General features: G+C 48.2%; 2 protein-coding genes across 2 annotated transcripts; both read left to right on the top strand.

The window, feature by feature from the left end:
* Nucleotides 1–11,259: 11,259 nt before the first annotated feature.
* LOC117837917 (WD repeat-containing protein WDS homolog) lies at nucleotides 11,260–18,034 on the top strand. Its single transcript, XM_034717728.2, has 4 exons — nucleotides 11,260–12,283; nucleotides 13,610–13,711; nucleotides 16,269–16,913; nucleotides 17,575–18,034. The coding sequence occupies exons 1-4, from the start codon at nucleotides 11,636–11,638 to the stop codon at nucleotides 17,746–17,748; spliced, it is 1,569 nt and encodes a 522-aa protein (XP_034573619.1). The 5' UTR covers nucleotides 11,260–11,635; the 3' UTR covers nucleotides 17,749–18,034.
* A 1,004-nt stretch (nucleotides 18,035–19,038) lies between these two features.
* LOC117840279 (probable E3 ubiquitin-protein ligase WAVH2) lies at nucleotides 19,039–21,441 on the top strand. The gene has a single exon (XM_034720762.2). The coding sequence runs from the start codon at nucleotides 19,218–19,220 to the stop codon at nucleotides 21,141–21,143; it is 1,926 nt and encodes a 641-aa protein (XP_034576653.1). The 5' UTR covers nucleotides 19,039–19,217; the 3' UTR covers nucleotides 21,144–21,441.
* The last annotated feature ends 110 nt before the right edge of the window (nucleotides 21,442–21,551 follow it).

The following is a 21,551-nucleotide window of genomic DNA, read 5'->3' on the forward strand; positions in this document are numbered from 1 at the left end:
AGTATACAAATCATGGATACAAATGGAATATCATCATCTCTATGATTGCCTCTAGGGCATACCTCCAACAGTCTCCCACTTGCACTAGAGTCAATCTAGAAGGTACCTAATACCCATAGCTCTTACATGCGCATCATGCTTAGCCTGCGGGAGTGGTTTTGTCAACGGATCAGAAATGTTCAGATCCGTGTGTATTTTGCATATCTTGATCTCACCCCGGTTAACGAAGTCTCGAATGAGATGAAATCGCCGCATTACGTGTTTGTTCTTCTGGTGGTTCCTTGGCTCCTTTGCTTGCGCAATTGCCCCATTATTATCACAGTAGAGATTCAATGGGCTGGACGCATTCGGGAACACACCAAGCTCAATGAGGAAATTCCTTATCCAAACACCTTCCTTCGCGGCTTCCGAAGCCGCGATGTACTCGGCTTCTGTCGTAGAATCGGCCACCGTCTCCTGCTTGGAACTCTTCCAACTAACAGCACCACCATTTAGCGTGAACACAAATCCTGATTGTGACTTTGAATCATCTCTGTCGGTTTGGAAACTAGCATCGGTGTAACCTGTTACAACGAGCTCCTCCTGACCTCCATAGACGAGGAACATATCTTTAGTCCTTCTCAAGTACTTAAGAATGTTTTTCACCGCTGTCCAGTGACTCTCACCTGGATCAGATTGGTGTCTGCTTGTCATACTTAGCGCATATGAAACATCTGGGCGAGTACTTATCATTGCATACATGATAGATCCAATAGCCGAGGCATATGGCACTCTACTCATGCGATCTCGCTCATCAGCAGTCGAAGGACACTGAGTCTTGCTGAGATGTATGCCATGTGACATAGGCAAGAACCCTTTCTTTGCCTCTTCCATGCTGAACCGCTTCAACACTTTGTCAATATAAGTATCTTGGCTCAAACCTATAAGCCTTCTCGATCTATCTCTATAGATCTTAATGCCCAGAATATATGCCGCTTCCCCTAAGTCCTTCATCGAAAAACTATTTTTCAGTGAAGTCTTTACGGACTCAAGCATAGGAATGTTATTTCCAATCAGTAATATGTCATCCACATATAAGATTAGAAATACTACAGAGCTCCCACTAACCTTCTTGTAAACACAAGACTCTTCTTCGTTCTTGGTGAAGTCAAACCCTTTGACCACTTCATCAAAACGAATGTTCCAACTCCTAGATGCTTGCTTCAATCCATAAATGGATCTCTGAAGCTTGCATACCTTTCCAGCATTTTTCGGATCGACAAAATCCTCGGGCTGTATCATATACACGTCCTCAGCTAGGTTTCCATTCAGGAAAGCTGTCTTGACATCCATCTGCCATATCTCATAATCGAAATATGCAGCTATAGCTAGAATAATCCGAATGGACTTAAGCATCACTACGGGCGAGAAGGTCTCTTCGTAGTCAACTCCTTGAACTTGTCGAAAACCTTTTGCGACAAGTCGTGCTTTATAGATGTGAACATTTCCATCCATGTCCTTTTTCTTCTTATAGATCCACTTGCACTCTATGGCTTTAACACCATCAGGCGGGTCAACCAAGTTCCAAACTTGATTGTCTCCCATGGACTCTATTTCGGATTGCATGGCACTCTGCCATTTTTCGGAGTCTGGGTCCATCATTGCTTCTGCATATGTCGCAGGCTCATCATTGTCCAACAATAATATTTCTCGCATTTCGCGGAGCCTTGCTGACCTTCGTGGTTGTGGCGGTGCTTCTCTTGCCATGGGTATCTCAACTTGTTCTGCTACGTTAGCATCACTCATTGATTCTTGCCCGATTGGCTCATCTTGAACTTCTTCAAGATGCACTGTCTTTCCACTCTTTTCTCCTTTGAGAAACTCTTTCTCTAGGAAAATACCGTTCCGAGCGACAAACACTTTGCCTTCTGATCGGTTGTAGAAATAGTATCCCAAAGTTTCCTTTGGATATCCCACGAAAATGCACTTATCCGACTTGGGTGTGATCTTGTCCGACTGAAGTCGCTTGACAAACACTTCACATCCCCAAATCTTTAGAAAAGACAAACTAGGAACCTTTCCAGTCCATATCTCATATGGTGTCTTAACTACGGATTTAGATGGTACCCTATTAAGTGTGAAAGCTGCTGTTTCTAGAGCATATCCCCAAAATGACAACGGTAGGTCCGACTGGCTCATCATTGATCGAACCATGTCTAACAAAGTTCGATTACGTCGCTCAGACACACCGTTTCTCTGAGGTGTTCCAGGCGGCGTAAGTTGTGGAACAATTCCGCAACTCTTTAGATGGTTGCTAAACTCGTGGCTCAAATACTCGCCTCCACGATCAGATCGTAAGGCCTTAATTTTCTTGCCACGCTGATTTTCAACTTCATTCTGAAATTCCTTGAACTTTTCAAAGGTTTCAGACTTGTGCCTCATCAAGTAGACATAGCCATATCTACTAAAATCATCAGTGAAAGTTATGAAGTATTGGAATCCTCCTCTAGCCGTCGTGCTCATTGGTCCGCATACATCACTATGTACGAGTTCCAACAAGTCTACTGCTCTCTCAGGAAATCCTGTGAAAGGCGTCTTGGTCATCTTGCCTAGCAAGCAAGCCTCACATGTCTCGTATGATTCAAAATCAAACGAAGTTAGAAGTCCATCAGAATGGAGCTTCTTCATGCGCTTATCACTTATGTGACCCAAACGACAATGCCACAAGTAGGTAGGACTCAAATCATTAGGCCGAGGCCTTTTAGCACTTACATTACAGACAGGTGAACCATCAAGATTTAAAACAAATAATCCATTCACAATGGGTGCAAAAGCCATAAACATATTATTCTTAGAGATCACACAACCATTGTTTTCACTCGCAAATGAATAACCATCCTTCATCAAACATGAAGGAGATAAAATGTTTCGACTTAAACTAGGAACAAAATAACAATTATTCAACTCCATAATAAATCCTGACGGGAGGTGGAGTTGCATCGTCCCGACGGTCAAAGCAGCAACTCTTGCATTATTGCCCACGCGGAAATCAACTTCTCCTCTTTCCACGCTTCTACTTCTTATCATTCCCTGCATCGAATTGCAAATATGAGCAACCGATCCGGTATCAAATACCCAAGAATTAATAACTGTATCAGCGAGAAATATGTTGTCTATAACATAAACAACAAGCGTACCTGAGGTAGAAGTACTCTTACTTCCGCCGTTCTTCAACGAAGCTAGGTACTGCTTGCAGTTTCTCTTCCAGTGACCAAGTTCATGACAGTAAAAGCACTCTTTATCTGGAGCAGGTCCAGGTCCAGCTTTAACCTTGGGCGGTGGGTTTGGCTTGGACGTTCCAGCCTTGCCCTTCTTCTTCCAAGAATTGCCCTTCTTCTTAAAGCTGGGCTTGTTCTGTATCGCCATCACATGGCTGGTACTAGCGCTTTTCTTTATGTCAGCCTCTGCTGTTTTAAGCATGCCACACAGCTCATTCAGACCCTTCTCCGTCCCATGCATATGGTAGTTCGAGATGAAGTTCCCATAGCTAGGAGGAAGAGACGAAAGAATGAAATCAGTGGCCAACTCTTGGCCCAGTGGGAAGCCTAGCTTCTCCAACCGTTGAGTGTAACCAACCATCTTGATTACGTGTGGTCCTACTGCTGCGCCTTCTGCTAGCTTGCTCTCAACAAAGGCCTTAGACACATTGAACCTTTCAGTCCTGGCCTGTGTTTGGAACATGTCTCTAAGCGCCACGATCATATCGTGCGCCTCATGGTTTGTTTCGAACTGCATCTGCAGCTCGGGTTCCATGCAAGCAAGCATAAGGCAGCTTACTTCGAGGTTAGCATCACATGCTTTCTTGTAAGCATTCTTAGCAGCGGCGGGTGCATCCTCAGCAGGTTCTTCTGGTAGTGGGTTGTCTAGAACATCTTCCTTTTTCTCAGCCCTGAGAACAATTCTCAGGTTGCGGATCCAATCCGAGTAGTTTGTTCCATTCAACTTGTCCTTCTCAAGGACCGAACGCAAAGCAAAAGATGTGGTGGTGTTGCTAGGTGCCATTTAATCTACAACAAAAGTAATGCAAAATACACTAAGACAAACGTATCCATGATAGAGCAAATTACATTAAACTATTTTAACAGAATCTACTCCCACTAAAATCAATATCCCTCTATTGAAACTTAGTGATTCAGGATCCACAACTAACAAGTCTACTAGTGAGCTTTAGCATCACCGCTAGCAAACGAGGTAGGTCGGTAAGCAACTTTTGCTAATCATATCACATATGACTCCTGTTGTTGGGTGACATCTCTATGTCTCGGCGCCCAACCTTTATGCCCCAAGGTCCTTAACCGTTAAGATAACCTTGTTAAGTAAACCAACCCTTATGCGTGTAAGTGTCCGACACAAACCTGTCTAGTCAAGGAAAACTAGTGGCACCCTAATTTCATAGACCCACCACTAATTGTACAAGACATGGGACGGCGCAAGTTTTAGTTGGGAGGGCATACTAACTTAAACTTTGTGAGGGATCGTTCTACTTCTAACATCACAGCATGCAGAAAGTAAAACATAAAACAGAATAGCATTCACACAGTTGTGACACAGTATGGCCCGTTTTTCTTATGGTGATCTCCATCTCCATAGAACCTATTCACCATGGTGATCTCCATCTCCATGTTCCATGTGCGCCATCCTCCTGGTGATGAGTCCTCCAAGAACTAGAGCATGCTATTACGCCTAATAGCTAGTAAAGAATCTAGTAATGAAGATTACATAGTTGCTTGGATCATCACAGATTGGTACGCAGACCATTAATTACAATAAAGTGACAACACATATGGCTCCTGCCGTGTTGCCGTACGCGCGACACGCAGGTCACGAATTAGTTACACATATGCATCACATACACAAGGGGGCCATACTGATCACAAGATATATACATACATCCTGCAAAAGAGAGTTAGGCGTCCTAACGTTCCAAACTTGGGAGGCCCGAAACTCCATCTTCCAAGCCGAATTTGGCAAATCTAATTTCGCCGAAAACGGCAAAGCCGTTGAAATTCACGTGTAACTTTTTCTGTAGGTCAATTTTCGTATAGAAATCGCCCCGATCCAAGATCGTACCGAAAAGTTACGGCTGATTTACCGAAGCATGCGCATACGGCAAAATCCCGACCCCGGCAGTAGATCACATCTACTATTGCACATCTAATGCGCCTGGCGTATGACCCTGGATCTCGATTTGACCAATCATATTGATCTTCCCTCACTGCAACTGGATTTACGTGTATCACTTAACTCCGATGGCGGAAACCGACCGGTAGGAGTATGTCGTTACACTACCATTGCAGCAAGGGCACGAAATCAGGACATAGATCAAACAGAGAACTCGCATATCTCCATATGCACACATCCCGAATCCAAAACTAAGCAGCTAAGGCTCTGATACCAATGTTGGGATACGAGGTAGGCTACACTAGCACAAATCAAAATTTTCTACCGCGTATAACCAGGAAGAACTGCCGTATAAGGATCACGGGATTACCACTCGACGCACTACTGGTGCGGAAGATGTAGATTTGCGTCGATGCAGTGAAGACGATCACGTAGTCGTACGTAGTCGATCAACGTAGTCGTACGTAGTCGATCACGTCCAGCAGCTCCTCAGCAGCTCGTCTACGTGCACAGCAAGATCGCCTCCGGTACCGTGGCTCGTCGTCGGCTCGTCGCGGCTCGTCGGCGGCTCGTCGGCGGCTCGTCCAAGTGCTGCAGGCGCAACACCTCCAAGGTATCCACACGTGCAGGGAGGAAGCGTCGCAAGCCGGATTGCTAGATCCGCGAGTTGCAACAGGCGAGGGCGTGGGAGGCGCGGCAAGTGTGTTCAGCCAAAAGGTGTGTAACCCTAGGGCGCCCCCACCCCTCTATTTATAGGGGTTCCTGATGGGCCTCTGGATCCGAGGCCCATTAGTACTCCTAAACCTAATCCAACTCGGATCAGATCCGAATTGGGCTTCCAGCCCCTTAAGTGTGTGACCCTATGGGTTCGGATACGTATAGACATGGCCCGAGTACTCCTACTCGGCCCAATAGTCGGTAGCGGCCTCTAGCAAGACGTGCCAACTCCTATACGCATACGAAGATCATATCAGACGAACCATCACAACATAATATACATGCTATTCCCTTTGCCTCACGATATTTGGTCTAGCTTCAAGCCGACCGCTCTTTCTCGATCCTATGATTCGGAATCCCTTTGTAGGTTAACTCTTAACCGTACGTAGCATGGCCATGCATTTTCTGATCCGATCACTCGAGGGGCCCAGAGATATCACTCTCAATCAGAGAGGGGCAAATCCCATCTTGATTGACCATGTCTCATAGCATGCTTCTTGACAAACCCGAAAGCTACCTTTATAACTACCCTGTTACGGCGTAGCGTTTGATAGCCCCTAAGTAGGTCAATCCACATCTAGAATACATGCGACAATCTCAGGTCTAAGGACAAAGCGTATATGTTGTTTAAAGAGAGAACTACTTCTCGTGTTGGGTCAGTCCTAACACATGTCTCCACATGTGTCCACATTATTAGTTCAACATCTCCATGTCCATGACTTGTGAAACATAGTCATCAACTAATACATGTGCTAGTCTAATATTCATGTGTGTCCTCACATGAACTCCGACTAGGGACAACTTTAGAATAACCATACAAGTAAAGAGTTTCACATACAATTCACATAATTGCAAATCAATTCAAGTAGCCTTTAATGGATATTCAATGAACACAGTATACAAATCATGGATACAAATGGAATATCATCATCTCTATGATTGCCTCTAGGGCATACCTCCAACAGGCACGCCCCGTGTCGACCCCTGAGGCGCGGCCCTAGAGCTTTGCGGGGTCGAGTCCCGGGCGGGCGGCCCGCTCGGTTTGTCCCCCGCGGCCGTTTGGGAGCGCTGCTCCCGGGTGACGAGCGCGCCCGGCCGGTAGGCTAGAACTCCTCCTCCTCCTATTCCTCCTCCTCGTCTTCCTCCTCCTCCTCTTCGTCGTCGTCTGATACGACCTGGCCCTTCCGCCGCCGTTGGAACTCCTTGGCGGCCTTCCTTTTCTTCCTCGCCGTCTCCTTGTCCTTGCGCTGCTTCTGCTTCTCGGCAAGGAGACGGTTTTGCTGCCGCCGCTCGACGTCCTCTGGCACCGGCGGACGCGAGTCAACGACATTAGTCATGTGGCCTTGCAGACACGAAGGCTCCGCGTCAGAGCGATGAACCAGGAAACGCAGGAAAAAGAAACGAGCGCGTGAAGTCCTTACCAGATCAACAAAATCCTTGTCCGGGCGCATCGGAGGATGGCTAGGCACTGGGTAATCGGCGTCCTTATCCTCCAACGCCTCCCGGACTCGCTGCCGGATCTCGGAGGCGGCGATCGCACCCGTCGCATGGACGGTGCCCTTGGTCGGCGCACCGGGAGTCATCTCGGTGAGCGAGCGGACTCGGAGCATCAACGGCGGCACCCTCCGAGCATGGTATGCCCCGATAACTCCGGCCTTGGTCAGCCCCTTTCCCTTCAGGTACTCGATGGCCTGAAGCAAGCCAGTGATCCGCTTCTTCTCCTTCTCCACCGGGCCGTACGACCACAGCTCCGGCGCCACTTCAATGACGCGGCTGGTGAACTCCGGCAAGGGAGAGTTAGAGTAGTTCTTCACGTAGAACCACTGTTGATGCCACCCCTTGTGGGACGTTGCGGTCTTCATCGCCATGTACTCCTTGGCGCAGGTATGGCGGAGGTGGATTCCAGCGCACCCTATCGGCACCGGGGTTGCCTGCTGCTGGCTCCCTCTCTTCTCGGCCTTCTGGTACAGGCTGACCGCAAGGAAATACTTCCAAAGCGAGAAGTTGGGCTCGATGCCCAGGAACCCCTCGCACAGCTCGACGAACGCCGTGATGTGTTGGATCCCGTTGGGATTAAGGTGCTGCAGCTCGAACCCGTAGTAGTGCAGTAGCCCGCGGAAGAAAAGGCTCGGCGGGGTCGCGAACCCTCTCTCGTGGAAGTGGGCGAACGACACAACGTAGCCGGCGGGCGGACTCGGCACCTCCTCCATCTCGGGGAACTGCCATTCGCCCCTCTCGATCCTCTCATAGAGGAGGCCCTCCGTCGGCGCGCGAGGTGCCAAAGCTTGTGCGTGCGCAGGATCCCATCGCAAAGGGGAGAAAAGCTCGACGGCGGAAGGTGAGGAAGGTTGTAGCGCTGGGTGGAGGAAGACGAACGGCGCGCAAGAAAGCTAAGGGTGCGCGAGGAGGTAAAAAGACTTGGGGGCAGATTGCGGGCGAAATCGGCGAGGCGGACTCCCCGTCTTATAGGAGGGCGCGTGGGAAGCAGAACAGACGCCCCCATTGCAATAAATGCGGCGCCAGGTACGCCTCATCACGCCCGTCCTTTTTGGAAATCATGCACATGACCTGCTGTAGGAAACATCCTCTCCTCCCTCGTTTCGCGGGTCGACGCCTTCTGCTACTTCGCCTCCCAGAGAGTACGCGCGCACAACCTCCTCTGCATCCGGCCTAAGGCCCACCAAAAAGGTAAAAAAGGGATACGGGGTTGAAAACACCCCTACGGCCCGTTACGATCCAGGGGTTCGAAGGCTGGCCCACCATGGGTTCGACAACCGCCCCAGGATAACCCTAAGCAAGGGGTGAGAAGGGACGAGTACACTAGCGGCCATCACCTGGGCGCACGATAGCCTAGGGCGTCCCGATCTCATATTCGAGTCCGGACCGACACCAGAGTTCATGGTTTTTCCCCAAAGAAAGGCAATGAGCCACAGGATCCAATCGAATAGACTCGGGAACCATATGAACTGGCCGGCCGGAATCTGGGGTACGCCACCAGCTTGGCCCGAGCCGGACCCCCCCAAACGGGGATCAGGACCCCACTCGAATCGACCCGTTTGCAGCTCAACGAGCACCACGGTTCGTCCGGCAAGGATAGCGTGGCACGGCTCACCCCCTGCGTCTCAGCGAACAGACGCTTGAGGGGTAACGTTCAAAAGTCGATCTGGCCTCCCGACCGGTCTCCTGCAACGCGCAGGAGGTTGGGGGCTGGCATCGCAACCAATGACCACACGAATGGTCACGACCTAAGGTCTCCGGACGGAAGGCGTCCTACGGAACAACGAGAATCTTCTTGCGCCAAGACATCCGCAGGGCTCTTCGTCTGGTCAACTTCCCCAACCAAGCCGAACAGACAACACTTCCCGTCCCTGATTAACTGCAGCTTGCACGACGAGCGGAGATTCCTTACGAGCGACGATAACAGCCTCTGGAGGAGCGTCCCCGCTCCACCACAGGCTTGGGGGCTATTGTTGGGGGGAAATATTAACGACCTCCTAATGACCATTAAAACAACAATCATGAAGGCCTAGACCCACCTGCGGCAATGGTGGCCGCCGTCGGCCCAACATGGGAGGGGAGCACCCCGCTCCGCCTCGCCCGACCCAGTGCCCCAGGGTCAGACGCTCCCGACCCCTCGACGGCCAGACTCTGCCTCGCCTGACCCGCGGTCCCAGGGTCGGGAGCGCCCGACCCCTTGCCACAAGGCTCCGCCTCGCCCGACCCAGGGCGTAAGGGGTCGGACTCACCCGGACCCACAAGAGGAGTATCCACCTCAGGCGTAGACTGGAAGATAAGAGTGCGGATCTCGTGGGCCCCCTGCCGATCTCGCCATAAATGCACCGCGGCTCTGGCGCGCAGAAAGGCGCCGGCGCCCTCGACATGACCCGTCACAAGTACCCAAGCACGACCGCATAGCACAGGCTACAGTGGCTGCGGCTCTCCCTGATTCGTTACAGGGCACTCATGGCCTACGCCGCCCGGCATAGGAGGAAGCCCCGCCCGTTCTCGCGCCCCGCGCATCCGGCGACAGGGACACGACGTCCGCGTCCCACGGGCTATCAGCAAGATAACAGGATCAGCCGCCTTCCCCGACGGGCACGGATACCACGACCGAACACCATCATCATGCCTGGCGGCAACGGCCACCAGGGAGATCGTCGACAGGATCCGAAGGCAGCCGCCCTTTTCCGGTGGACGCACTGATAGGAGCCGAAGGCCGAAGCGGGAGGCGGCGACCCGGGGACTTGGTCCTTCCCCTTGTATTGTATTTTACTTGAATTAGCTTATCTCTTTTACTTCTCCTCATGCCTAGCTCATCTGTAACCCCAAGCTCCCCTTGCGCTATAAAAGGAGGACCGGGGGTCCTGAGACTGTGGGGACTCTCTCAAGCGAAGAGAACATACACACTCACCATTAGAGCATCAGTGCACACCCAAGAGACTTGGGACCAGCTCCCTGTCTCGCCCTCCTGTAACCCCTACTACAGACCCCACGTGGGCAACACGAGCAGCTCCTCATACTGGACGTAGGGCTCTTGCCCGAACCAGTCTAAACCCCGTGTCTCTCACGCCACCATCCGAAGCCTTACGCGCATAAAAGAAATTTATTAGTCTTAGTCTTGATCCGCTAATCTTGACAACGACAACCGTACACTATATCAACGAAAAATTATACTAAAGGGGTGTTTGGATCTTTAGTCCGGACTAAAATTCATGTCACATCGAATATTCGGAGGCTAATTAGGAGGACTAAACATGAGCTAATTATAAAACTAATTATACAAATGGAGGCTAATTCCCGAGACGAATCTATTGAGCCTAACTAATCCATCATTATCATATATTTACTGTAGCACCACATTGTTAAATCATGGACTAATTAGGCTTAATAGATTCGTCTCGCAAATTAACCTCCATCTGTACAATTAATTTTGTAATTAATCTATGCTTAATACTCGTAATTAGTATATAAACACTTGATGAGATAGGAATTTTAGGACGGGACCTAAGCCTATTGAAACAACAAGAGCTATGTCACACTTATAGTGAGTCAGTGCCCACAACGAAAGCTGCGGCCAGATTTGATCGGCCGAAGGCGCCATCCATTCGCGATATCGCCTGACACGTCAGGGACATGCTCCGGCTCCGAATATTCCAGAGTCCCGATCCATATCCGGGTCCTGAATGTCCCGAAGCGCAAAAAGACCAAATCCATCTGACCATATCCCTGATCATTTGGAGCCGTTCAGATCGGACCCACGAAATCGACGGCTCGGCGCTGATGTGCCCGTCGCGGACGGACGGTGGGGCCGCAAAGGACAACTTCTCCAGCCCAGCCTTCCGCTTCCGTCCCCAAACCACACTTGATTCAGCCCAGTTCCCACAGTTTTTCTGAGAGGAGGGAAAAAAAAAAAAAAACCCCAGCTCGACCCATCGTTTGTGGCTCCCTTCAGAATCAATCCACACCATCGCTTCCAAAATCTCGTTGATAAACACCTTGCGATTTTTTTGATCGCACCTAAAAATTCCTTCTGTCTGTTGCCTGGAGCTACTGTATCATATCTGATCCATCTTCGAGCCCAAATCTCGTTCGCTTTTCCGAGCCTTTTGATTTTGATCCCGTTTTTATCCCCCCAAATCCACTAACCCCCTGCAAAGATTTGATCTTTACGACTCCAAAGCCCAGATTTTTTTTTTCCTTGGGTTTGTGCCGTCGGCGGGGGCGCGAAATCCCTCAAGCTGGCGACCCCGGCGCGGCCATGGACCTGCCCGAGAGCTCTGTCCGCCGCCGTGTCGGCCCCGTCGACCGCGAGGAGCTGGTGCGCGTCATCGAGGAGTCGCTCTACTCGCTCGGGTACCGGCAAGCGGCGGCCGAGCTCGAGGCGGAGTCCGGCGTGCCGCTGTACCCGCCGGAGCACGACCGCCTGCTGCTCGACGTGATGGCCGGCCGGTGGGACGCGTGCGCGGAGACCGTCCGCTCGGTCGCTGGCGTCGGCGACGCGGACCGCGCGGTCGCGGAGTTCCTCTTGTGGAGGGGCCACTACCTGGAGCTGCTGGGGACCGGCGGCGACGCCGGACTGCGGCGTGCGAGGGAGGTGCTCCGGCGCCGGATTGCCCCGCTCGCTGTCGATAGGAGGTGCGTGCACTGGCTGGCGTGCGCCATGGTCTCGTGCGAGGGGGCAGTCGCTCCGGATGCCGTGGTTGGGTGGAGGATTGCGGTGTTCTTGGATTTAGTTGAGGTGCTGCCACCATGGTTCCATGTGCCCACCGGGCGGTTGGAGCATTTGGTGGAGAGTGCGGTTACTAAGCAAGTAGCATCGTGTATATATCACAATTTGCCGGATGAGATCACTATGCTTGAAGATCATAAGTGCCATGAACAGCACATCCCCTCCGAGTGTGCACAGGTGCGAGTTAAACAGATTGTTGACTTGTTTTTCAGTTCCCTGACAAATTGTCCAAGCTTATCAGATCAAGAAGAATGCAATATAAACTCACATACTAAATTCATCGATTACAATCGGGAAATACTTTACAATTTAGGTGTGGTGTTCTTCTGACAATGTTTAGCAATTCAGTATGGCTTTACTAAAAAAAAAGCAATTCAGTATGGTTATTAACCTCAGCGATTTAAATTTCTTCTTTGTCATGTTTGCAATGTATAGCTTTATCCCTCTTCACATTTGATTTTGGAAGCATAAAAGTTCAACGCAGCTGGCAGATGTTTCTCAAAGCACCACATATTGTTTTTTGTCCTCTACAGCAGGGGTTTGGATAATTTCAGAATCTTTACATCGATTTAAGAAAACCAAATTAGAACGACACATTTCACACCAATTTCTAATTTCTTTTCAAGCTGCGCTTCATCTTCCTGTATGAAACTTGCCCGTGCCCATGCTGTTAATACCTAATTGGAAACATGAACATTATTGTTGGTAGAGAAAGGAAAGACAATTTGTAGGAGGAACTGTGTATCTTTGATCTTGTTTGCACGTGAATGCATGAACTCAGCCACTACAAATTGTCAGTAGAAGACATCTGTGAATTTCAACCATCGCTAAATGCTAAATGAAATTTTTTGTTGTCTAAGTGTAATATATTTCTTATTCTGAACCAGCACCCACAAGGCCCTGATTCATTCAGGGTATGGGTATGTTTTGTGAACTTACACTACCTATGTAATAACTATCACAAAAACACACTTTTAAGCATCCATTTCGAAGAACTACACATACTTGTTCATAATGTTTCACAAAATCACACTTCCATAACATGAAATGTACCTGATAGGATAGAGACTTGCCCATCTGAGTTATTATATGCAAATGACTCGTGTTTGCTGATGTGAATGTATTTGCCACACGGGATAAAAGCATACATTTCCGACTGATTGTCTTTCAGGGTGGACATAAAACAGGTGGGATAAAACATGGACCGATACAATAAACATGATGATACTATTGTAGAAGCATGTTTTTGTGAAATTTATGCACAATTAGTTATGATTCTTTGAAACATGTGATTAAAGGTGTCGTTTTGTATAATTTTGAGTTTTTGACAATAACAGTAGTGTTTCCTTTCTGAAATTTACTCATTCATCTTAAGAAAAAGGGATGACTATTCAGGTAAACTTCTTATGTGTTTTCAGCACTCGACAGCACTATAAATTTTTATGCTGGGGGTTTGGGCTATATTGCAAAGTTACATATTTCACATTCCATGCCTGTTTGCAGATATTATGTGGTCATAATAATGAAGTTTGGTTTGTAAGGTTCTCTAATAATGGAGACTACCTGGCATCATCTTCAAGTGATTGCACCGCCATAATTTGGAAGGTATGATTTGACGCACCCAAGCATCAAGCTGAAAATGTTATGCGGTTTATTGTTTGAGTAAATGATATCACAACATTACCTTGTTATCCTTGTGCTCCAGAACCAGAAGTCAACTTATTACTGATTATACATGACGTTATCTTATTCCATATTTCTTGACTACACTGTTCAGACTTAACCTGAGTGAACATAGCATGACATTTGTGCTCCCGGCTGAACTTGACATCATGGAATAATACCCACAATGAATGCGTTGTATAACAATCGAATTATGGAACTAATGTTGAACTTTTGGGCATTACCTGATGCTAGCAGCAGGTAGCTCACTCCATGCTGCCCAGTGTAGCAGGTATACTGAGTGCCTTAAGTACTGCTTACACAGAAGTGCCTTTCATTTGACTCTTAGTAGATGTTTCAAGTGTTCATTGTGTTGCATTTGCTACCTCATCCCCATAGGAAGTTTATATCTGGCTCAGCTGTCACCCGTTTTCATGCCACCTTGTATTGTTTGCACTGAATATCTTCAAATTCTGACTGGCTTTTCATTATTTTATAATTTATCTATTGCTTACTTTGGGACATATTAGTAGGCTGGTTGTTCATTGTAAGGGTTTTATCCATTGTAGCCTAAGACTGTAAACAGCTGAAAAAAGATTTGAACAATTGTTGGCCTTTTGCCTATAGCAGTTTCCATGGTTGATAAATTTAAGTTATATTAGTCTTTAAGTTAGATTAAATTTGTTGATAAGTAGTATTATTAAATACCAACTTTAGATGATTAAATATACCATAGCTGAAGAAAATGCCATTTGGACAACTTTGATATTTCATGCCAACAATATAGACTTCTCGTGTGGTGTGTTCGAGAAAAAAACTAGGAAAGTGATTCACCTTTTCCTCTAATATGTGGTTTGGCTTCTGGGAAGCACCTAATCACCTATCATTTTTGCCATGCAATGTATAAGTTCGGAAATCGTGCAAATAAATTGGTGTGATGTTTCTAAAGTTGAATGGCATACAGTATTCATCAGCTGATTCACTGGCATTATTTAACTTACTTTTTGAGTTAAAGCATTAATGAACTTCACATGGTAGCTATTTTCCTGATTTGGAATAACTCTCATAGAGGAACTCAGAATGACTGCAAACTTTCTTAAAATAAATGAAGTGTTTTTTCTCTAGTGCTATATGTGGTGATGAGAATAGAGGTGACATGGAATGGACAAGAGATATTTCTTTCATTATTTTCTCTGCAATTTAGTCACTGCCTTAATATTTCTCTCTTTTTTATTCTTTTGTTTTCTGGGGTCTCAAATTCTTATGATTCATCATCCGTTTTATTTTCTACACATGAAAGTTGTCATGTATGACTATATTCAGGCCATCTCATTTAATCTGTATTGCTTACTTCACTAGATTTGGATCTCGATGATATTCCCACCTTGAACCTTACTGAAAATATTTTTTGTTTACTTATTGACATTTAATTACTTAGAGATAACCTTGTACACCTTTATATTTATGTTCCAAATATATTACTCCCTCTGTTAAGAAAATAAAGATGGTTTTTAACATGTGCGCCAACTATCTGAATTGAAGATGCGAAATGATAGTCAAAGTTTGCACAGAAAGCAATTTCAGAAAATAGAATGCATAGTTTCTTTCCTATCCAATACATATGAAATATGATGGTTAAAGTCAAATAATGGAGACCATGCCATTGTCCAAACAATATGTTGGAGTAGTTTTCTGTTTCATACTTAAACTGCATCACTACATTCTTAAGGACCTTTCTGCTGCAATCTAGTAGCATGTTCCCATAATTCATGATAATGTTATCATTCACAATGTACCTCTCTTCAGACTTCATAGTATTAACTATCACCCTCACCAACTTTAATGCAATGATAAGCAGATGGGACTAAATTGAAGTGAGTAATGATACAAAACGTGAACTTGGGAAGGAAGATCATGCTTGTCATGTCATGTGTTGGTCTGTTTCTGGATTGCTCATATACTTCATCTTAACTGGTTTCTTCATGATATTGGGAATAATATAATTAAAGGAGTCTCAAATTTCAATATCTGTTTGCACAGTCAAGTCCATGTACAAATTATCAAAGTTTGATCAATGGTAGCAAAGAAAGATCCTATTAACTACTAGTCCCTTCATGATAAATGATACTTAGTTTGTTCAAGGGACATGGATTTCTAGAAGTCTAGCAGTATGCTAACGTTCCCTCAATTTTTTAGATTATTGCTGACCCCTCGTACTGTATCTAAGCTAGAGGAAAAATGGAGATGAAGGCATGTAAATTTAAATACTCATTTATCAGGGAAAACATGACTAGGTATGAAGCTTATGAGAGCACAATGCATTTTGAATGAATTTTTATGGACAAATATCCATTCTTCAAGCACATATTTCATCTACAGCTGTTTTTGCTTTGCTTACAGGCAACCCATATTCGATCTATTTGTAAAATTTGTTTAACATTTATGATCATTTGTTTTCCATATGTTACAATTTCTGTTTCTCGTCATTATATGGTTTTAGGTGGAAAAGGATGATACGTTGACCAAGAAGCACTGCCTACAGGGTCACCACAAACCAATTTCCTTCGTTGCCTGGAGCCCAAATGATAGAATGCTGCTCACTTGTGGTACTGGTGAATTTTTGAAACTGTGGAACGTTGATACTGGTGAATGTAATCTTAAATTCCGAGGTTCAGCAGACTACATCATCAGTTCATGTGCATGGTTTCCTAATTCAGAGAAAATAGTATGTGCCAGCTCTGAGCCTGGAAGTTCGCCAAATAGGATCTTCACTTGTGACCTAGAAGGTCAAGAGCTGGAAGTATGGGCTGGAGATAGAATACCTAAAGTTAGTGATCTTGCTGTGACACCTGATGGCCGGCACCTAATCTTTGTATCTTGCAACGATATCTGGATTCGAGAACTTCCAAAGGGGAGGGAATGGAGATTTCGTGAGAAGCAGGCGATTTCATCTCTTTCTCTCTCAGGTGATGGACAGTCACTCATTGTCAACCTTAGCAGCCAGGAAATTCATTTGTGGAAAATTAATGAAAGTTCTACTGTTCCTGAAAAGTTCAAGGGGCACAAGCAAGAGAAGTTTGTGATTAGGTCTTGCTTTGGGGGTTCAAATTCCTTGTTCATTGCTAGTGGCAGTGAGGATTCACAGGTATAGTTTTTTGCTAGACTTTGGTCCTGCTTTTGATGAAATGTTTAGCCAACTCCAGCTTCTGTTTTAATTTCCTGCCTAACCTAAATTCCATGGTTGGTTATGCATATGGAACATAACCACCTACCCAAGTATGAGGCATGTCTAAACAAACTGATGGCTTAAAGCAACACCATGCTTCCAGGGCTAATGCGCATGATGCTAGCAATTGTAGGTAGGTTGACTAATGATGTCTATCACCTCTTTAATATAATATAACAAAACGCCTTGAAATGAAATTCTGTGTAAACATATGGATTTTTTTGAAAGATTAAACATATGGATAACATCCAAAGTTCTACTAGACTAATCATATGGTTTTGGTTTAGAGTTGCTAATTCAGCATTGTGGTTGATAACTGGCAACTTGTTTTTTCCTTTTTCAGGAAGCTATGTTTTACATTAGTTGCCATGTGCTGTTGTAGCAAGGGTAGCCTAATGCAAAGAAGTGATGCGATCTTTTATGATTTTATCTTAGGCATAGGATATACAAAACTGAAACTGATAATAATACCAAATACAAAATAAACTGATTGGTAATATTTTTTCAATTATAGGAAGATAGTACACCTATGGATTGTTGCTCTTGTTTACCATTTGCTACCTTGTTGAAACAATGGCAGGTCTACATTTGGAAAAGGCACCTCGAAACGCCAATAAAGGTTTTGCATGGCCACACAATGATCGTGAACTGTGTAAGCTGGAATCCTGCGAGGCCTCATATGCTGGCTTCTGCTAGTGATGACCGCACAGTTCGAATATGGCTGGCACGCAAGCCTGGAAGCACATGCAGTTGAAGTGTCAAATTTTGTATGTTATTGTAAATAGTTGTACATTTAGACTGTTTGCACAAATCTGTTTGGGATTAATTCCCCCCGTTAAAGAGTTTGTAGCTTACCTTCAGAGTTCAGAAATAAACCTCGACAGCCAGAGGTAGCAGGGTGCTGTGTTCCTTATGTATGCCTGGTTACCCGGTGAGTTTTGATACTTGTGTGCATGACACAGATGCATCAGAACTTTGTAGTACATTTTATGAGCCGATACTAGTTAAAATTGCTGAGATATGCCTTCTGTTGGTGTGAATTCAGTGCTCATCGTGCCTACTCAGTCATGAACTTCTCGTTTTGCTGTGTTCATGTGCAGATCAATAGATCATGCATGGTTTTTTGTTTTGAATAGTACCCACAACTTTCTGAAGCGTTTTCTCTGTGACTTTCTGATGGCTTTTACATGAGAGATGAAAATCAGTGACAAGGGTATTTTTCCAGGAGAACAGGGAGAAAGTTAGAAATCAACCTGCTACCTGGTCAGGTTCTTGCCTGTTCCTATGGAATTGTATTGTTATGACATTCATGCCGCTCAAACTTGCTCTCAGGTAATAAAGTCCCGGGCTCGCGGCTGGTAGATTATGTGCACGCACGCAAGCACGAATATCTGAATGGTCATTGGATTGATTGCCCACTTATTGACCGTTTGTACATTCTAGAAACCATTAACAAGGAGGCTCAGTCAACAAGAGCAGGATTAGAAATAGGTTACGGCGACCGTTGTACCGAACCTGCAGGCTGCACTGCAGGTATCCACGATTTCCCGGGAATTTTAAATCAGGTTCAACGCGTAGCGTACGTGGACGCGGCACCCACACGGAACTCCTCTGTAGATGCAGCTGCAGTTGAGTCACTTACACGGGGTGTTTGGATACACCCCACTAAAATTTAGCATCTGTCACATCGGATGTTTAGATGCTAATTAGGAGTATTAAATATAGACTAATTACAAAACTAATTGCACAGATGGAGTCTAATTCACGAGACGAATCTATTAAGCCTAATTAGTTCATGATTTGACAATGTGGTGCTACAGTAACCATTTACTAATGATGGATTAATTAGGCTTAATAGATTCGTCTCGTGAATTAGCACAGGGTTCTGCAATTAGTTTTATAATTAGCTCATGTTTAGTCCTCCTAATTAGCATCCGAACATCCGATGTGACAGTGTTAAAGTTTAGCACTAGTATCTGAACACCCTAAATGACCCTAAATGTAACTGGCCTCACGCATCAGTGACTCAACCGTAGAGAGCAGTGCTCCTTCCCACACGGAGAACACTTGTTTTTTTTGAAACAAGACGGAGAACACTTCTTCCGATCACTGTCGGCGTGTAGCTGTCAGCTTCGTCACAACTCAGAAATCCGCAACAGAATTTTCTGTTGTTGATTCGTTTTCTTTTTCGTGGAAAAAAGAAGAAGAGGGAGAAGCACGGAAATGGAGAGCAGCTCGTGCCATGGCGACACGCGCAGGAGCCGGGCCTGCAGCAGCGGCGGCGGGAGTAGTAGCAGCGGGAACGCCGCTATCTTCACAACGGAGTGCTCCCACAAGCTCCAGTCCCGCTGCGTCTCCGGGCCAGGGAGCGCCCCGAATCGCCCGCCCTGCAGCGCCAGGTGGCGCGAGCTGCCGTCCCTCCGCTCCACGAACCCGTCGCCGCGCCAGCCGCCGCCGTCGCCCGCCGCGTTGGCCGCGCCGGCGTCCCAGCCGTTCTTCCGGCCCATGGAGCCGCGGGTATTCGACGACGACGATCCGGTGGACCGGACGCCGCGGCCGATTCGTGACCATGAGGACCTTTACCGCGGCGCAAGCGCGGCGGAGGCATCCGACGGAGGAGCGGTGGCGCTCGCCACGCACTGCGAGTGCTCGACCCTCGCGAGGGACGCGTCCGCCAACGACTTCGCCGTGCTCGTGCACGCCAGGGCGCCCGGGATTGCCGGGGCTGGCGGCGCGGCTCCGCGCGCGCCGCTGGACCTAGTGACCGTGCTCGACGTGAGCGGCAGCATGGTGGGCACCAAGCTCGCGCTGCTGAAGCAGGCCATGGGTTTCGTCATCGACAACCTCAAGCCCCGGGACCGCCTCTGCGTCGTGTCCTTCTCCTCCGGCGCGTGCCGCCTCATGCGGCTCGCGCGCATGTCGGACGCCGGGAAGGCCCTGGCGAGGCGCGCCGTGGAGTCCCTCAAGGCGGGCGGCGGCACCAACATTGGGGAGGCGCTCCGCAGGGCCGCCAAGGTGATCGACGAGCGCATGCACCGGAACGTCGTCGCCAGCGTCGTTCTCCTCTCGGACGGCCAGGACACGTACACCGTGCCGAGGCGCGGCGGCTACGGCGGCCGCGACGCCAACTACGACGCGCTCGTGCCGCCGTCCTTCGCGTACGACGGCGACGGAAGACGGTCGGCGCCCGTGCACACGTTCGGCTTCGGCACGGACCACGACGCGGCGGCGATGCACACCATCGCCGAGGCCACGGGCGGGACCTTCTCCTTCATCGAGGACGAAGCGGCCATCCAGGACGCGTTCGCGCAGTGCATCGGCGGGCTCCTCTCGGTCGCTGTGCAGGAGCTGCGCGTTGACGTCGCGTGCGTGCACCCCGGCGTGCGCGTCCGTGCGGTCAAGTCCGGCAGCTACGTGAACCACGTCGAAGCCGACGGCCGCGCCGCGTCCGTCGACGTCGGCGAGCTCTACGCGGACGAGGAGAGGCGATTCTTGCTGTTCCTGCACGTGCCGAGGGCCCGCACCGCGGACGACGCCACGCGCCTGGTCAGAGTGGCCTGCGCTTACCGCGACACGGCCACCGGACGGGGCAAGAGCGTCGCCGGAGAGGACGCTGTGGTGCTGAGGCCCCGGGGCGCGGTGGCCGCGGAGCGCTCCGTGGAGGTCGAGCGCGAGCGCGTCCGGGTGGAGGCTACGGACGGCATTGCCGCGGCCCGGGCGGCGGCGGAGCGAGGCGCGCACGCGGAGGCGGTGGAGATCCTCCGGAGCCGGCAGCGATCCGTGGTGCGGTCCGCCGCGGCGCGGGCGGGGGACTCCACGTGCTTGGCGCTGTCGCGCGAGCTGCGGGAGATGCGCGCGCGCGTGGCGGACCGGCAGCGGTACGAACTGTCTGGGCGCGCGTACGTGCTCGCCGGGCTGAGCTCGCACGCACAGCAGCGCGCCACGTCGCGGCAGATGATGTCCGGTGGCGGGGCGACGACACGTGGCGGCGAATCGGCGGAGGAGCGCAGCGTGGCGTTCGCTACGGCGGGAGCCACGACGTCGTACATGACACCGGCGATGCTAGACATGCTGGAACGGTCGCGGAGGTCGCGGGAGCTGCTGCAGCGACGCCAGCAACAGACGGAGGAACGGAGAAGAACCTTTTGAGCGCACGGACCAACGCAGGGGTGGGATGTGATGCCTTCCGAAATCTGAATCGCGAATTCCGAAAGAAAATGCCTGGAGGTACTTAGACTAGCAGCTAGCAATCGAGAATATACTGTAGATCGAATATATGGTAGATTGTTTTTGGCAAAAAGATTGTTTTTGGCTTTTACATAGGTTGTGCATAACCTATGTAGATGTATATAAAAAAAATTATGTATTTAAAAAAGTCAAAACAACCTATAATCTGTGATGATCTGTGACGGGGGGAGTAATAGAAGTAACGACTCCTTTTCGTTCATTTCTCAAGATGTTTTAGCGTTTCCGTAAGTCAGATATATTTAATTTTAACAAAATTTATAAAAAATATATAAACCAATGAGGATTTGGCGTCCATATAGACGCATCTAT

The sequence above is a fragment of the Setaria viridis genome, chromosome 9, assembly GCF_005286985.2.
Source record: "Setaria viridis chromosome 9, Setaria_viridis_v4.0, whole genome shotgun sequence".
In the NCBI taxonomy this organism is placed as follows: domain Eukaryota; kingdom Viridiplantae; phylum Streptophyta; class Magnoliopsida; order Poales; family Poaceae; genus Setaria; species Setaria viridis.

Bases quoted from the DNA above. Each gene is read 5' to 3' on its own strand.
- LOC117840279 (XM_034720762.2), top strand. From the start codon at position 19,218: ATGGAGAGCAGCTCGTGCCATGGCGACACGCGCAGGAGCCGGGCCTGC.
- LOC117837917 (XM_034717728.2), top strand. From the start codon at position 11,636: ATGGACCTGCCCGAGAGCTCTGTCCGCCGCCGTGTCGGCCCCGTCGAC. The intron at 12,284-13,609 runs GTGCGAGTTAAA...GCCTGTTTGCAG, and splicing joins TCCCCTCCGAGTGTGCACAG to ATATTATGTGGTCATAATAA. The intron at 13,712-16,268 runs GTATGATTTGAC...ATATGGTTTTAG, and splicing joins GCACCGCCATAATTTGGAAG to GTGGAAAAGGATGATACGTT.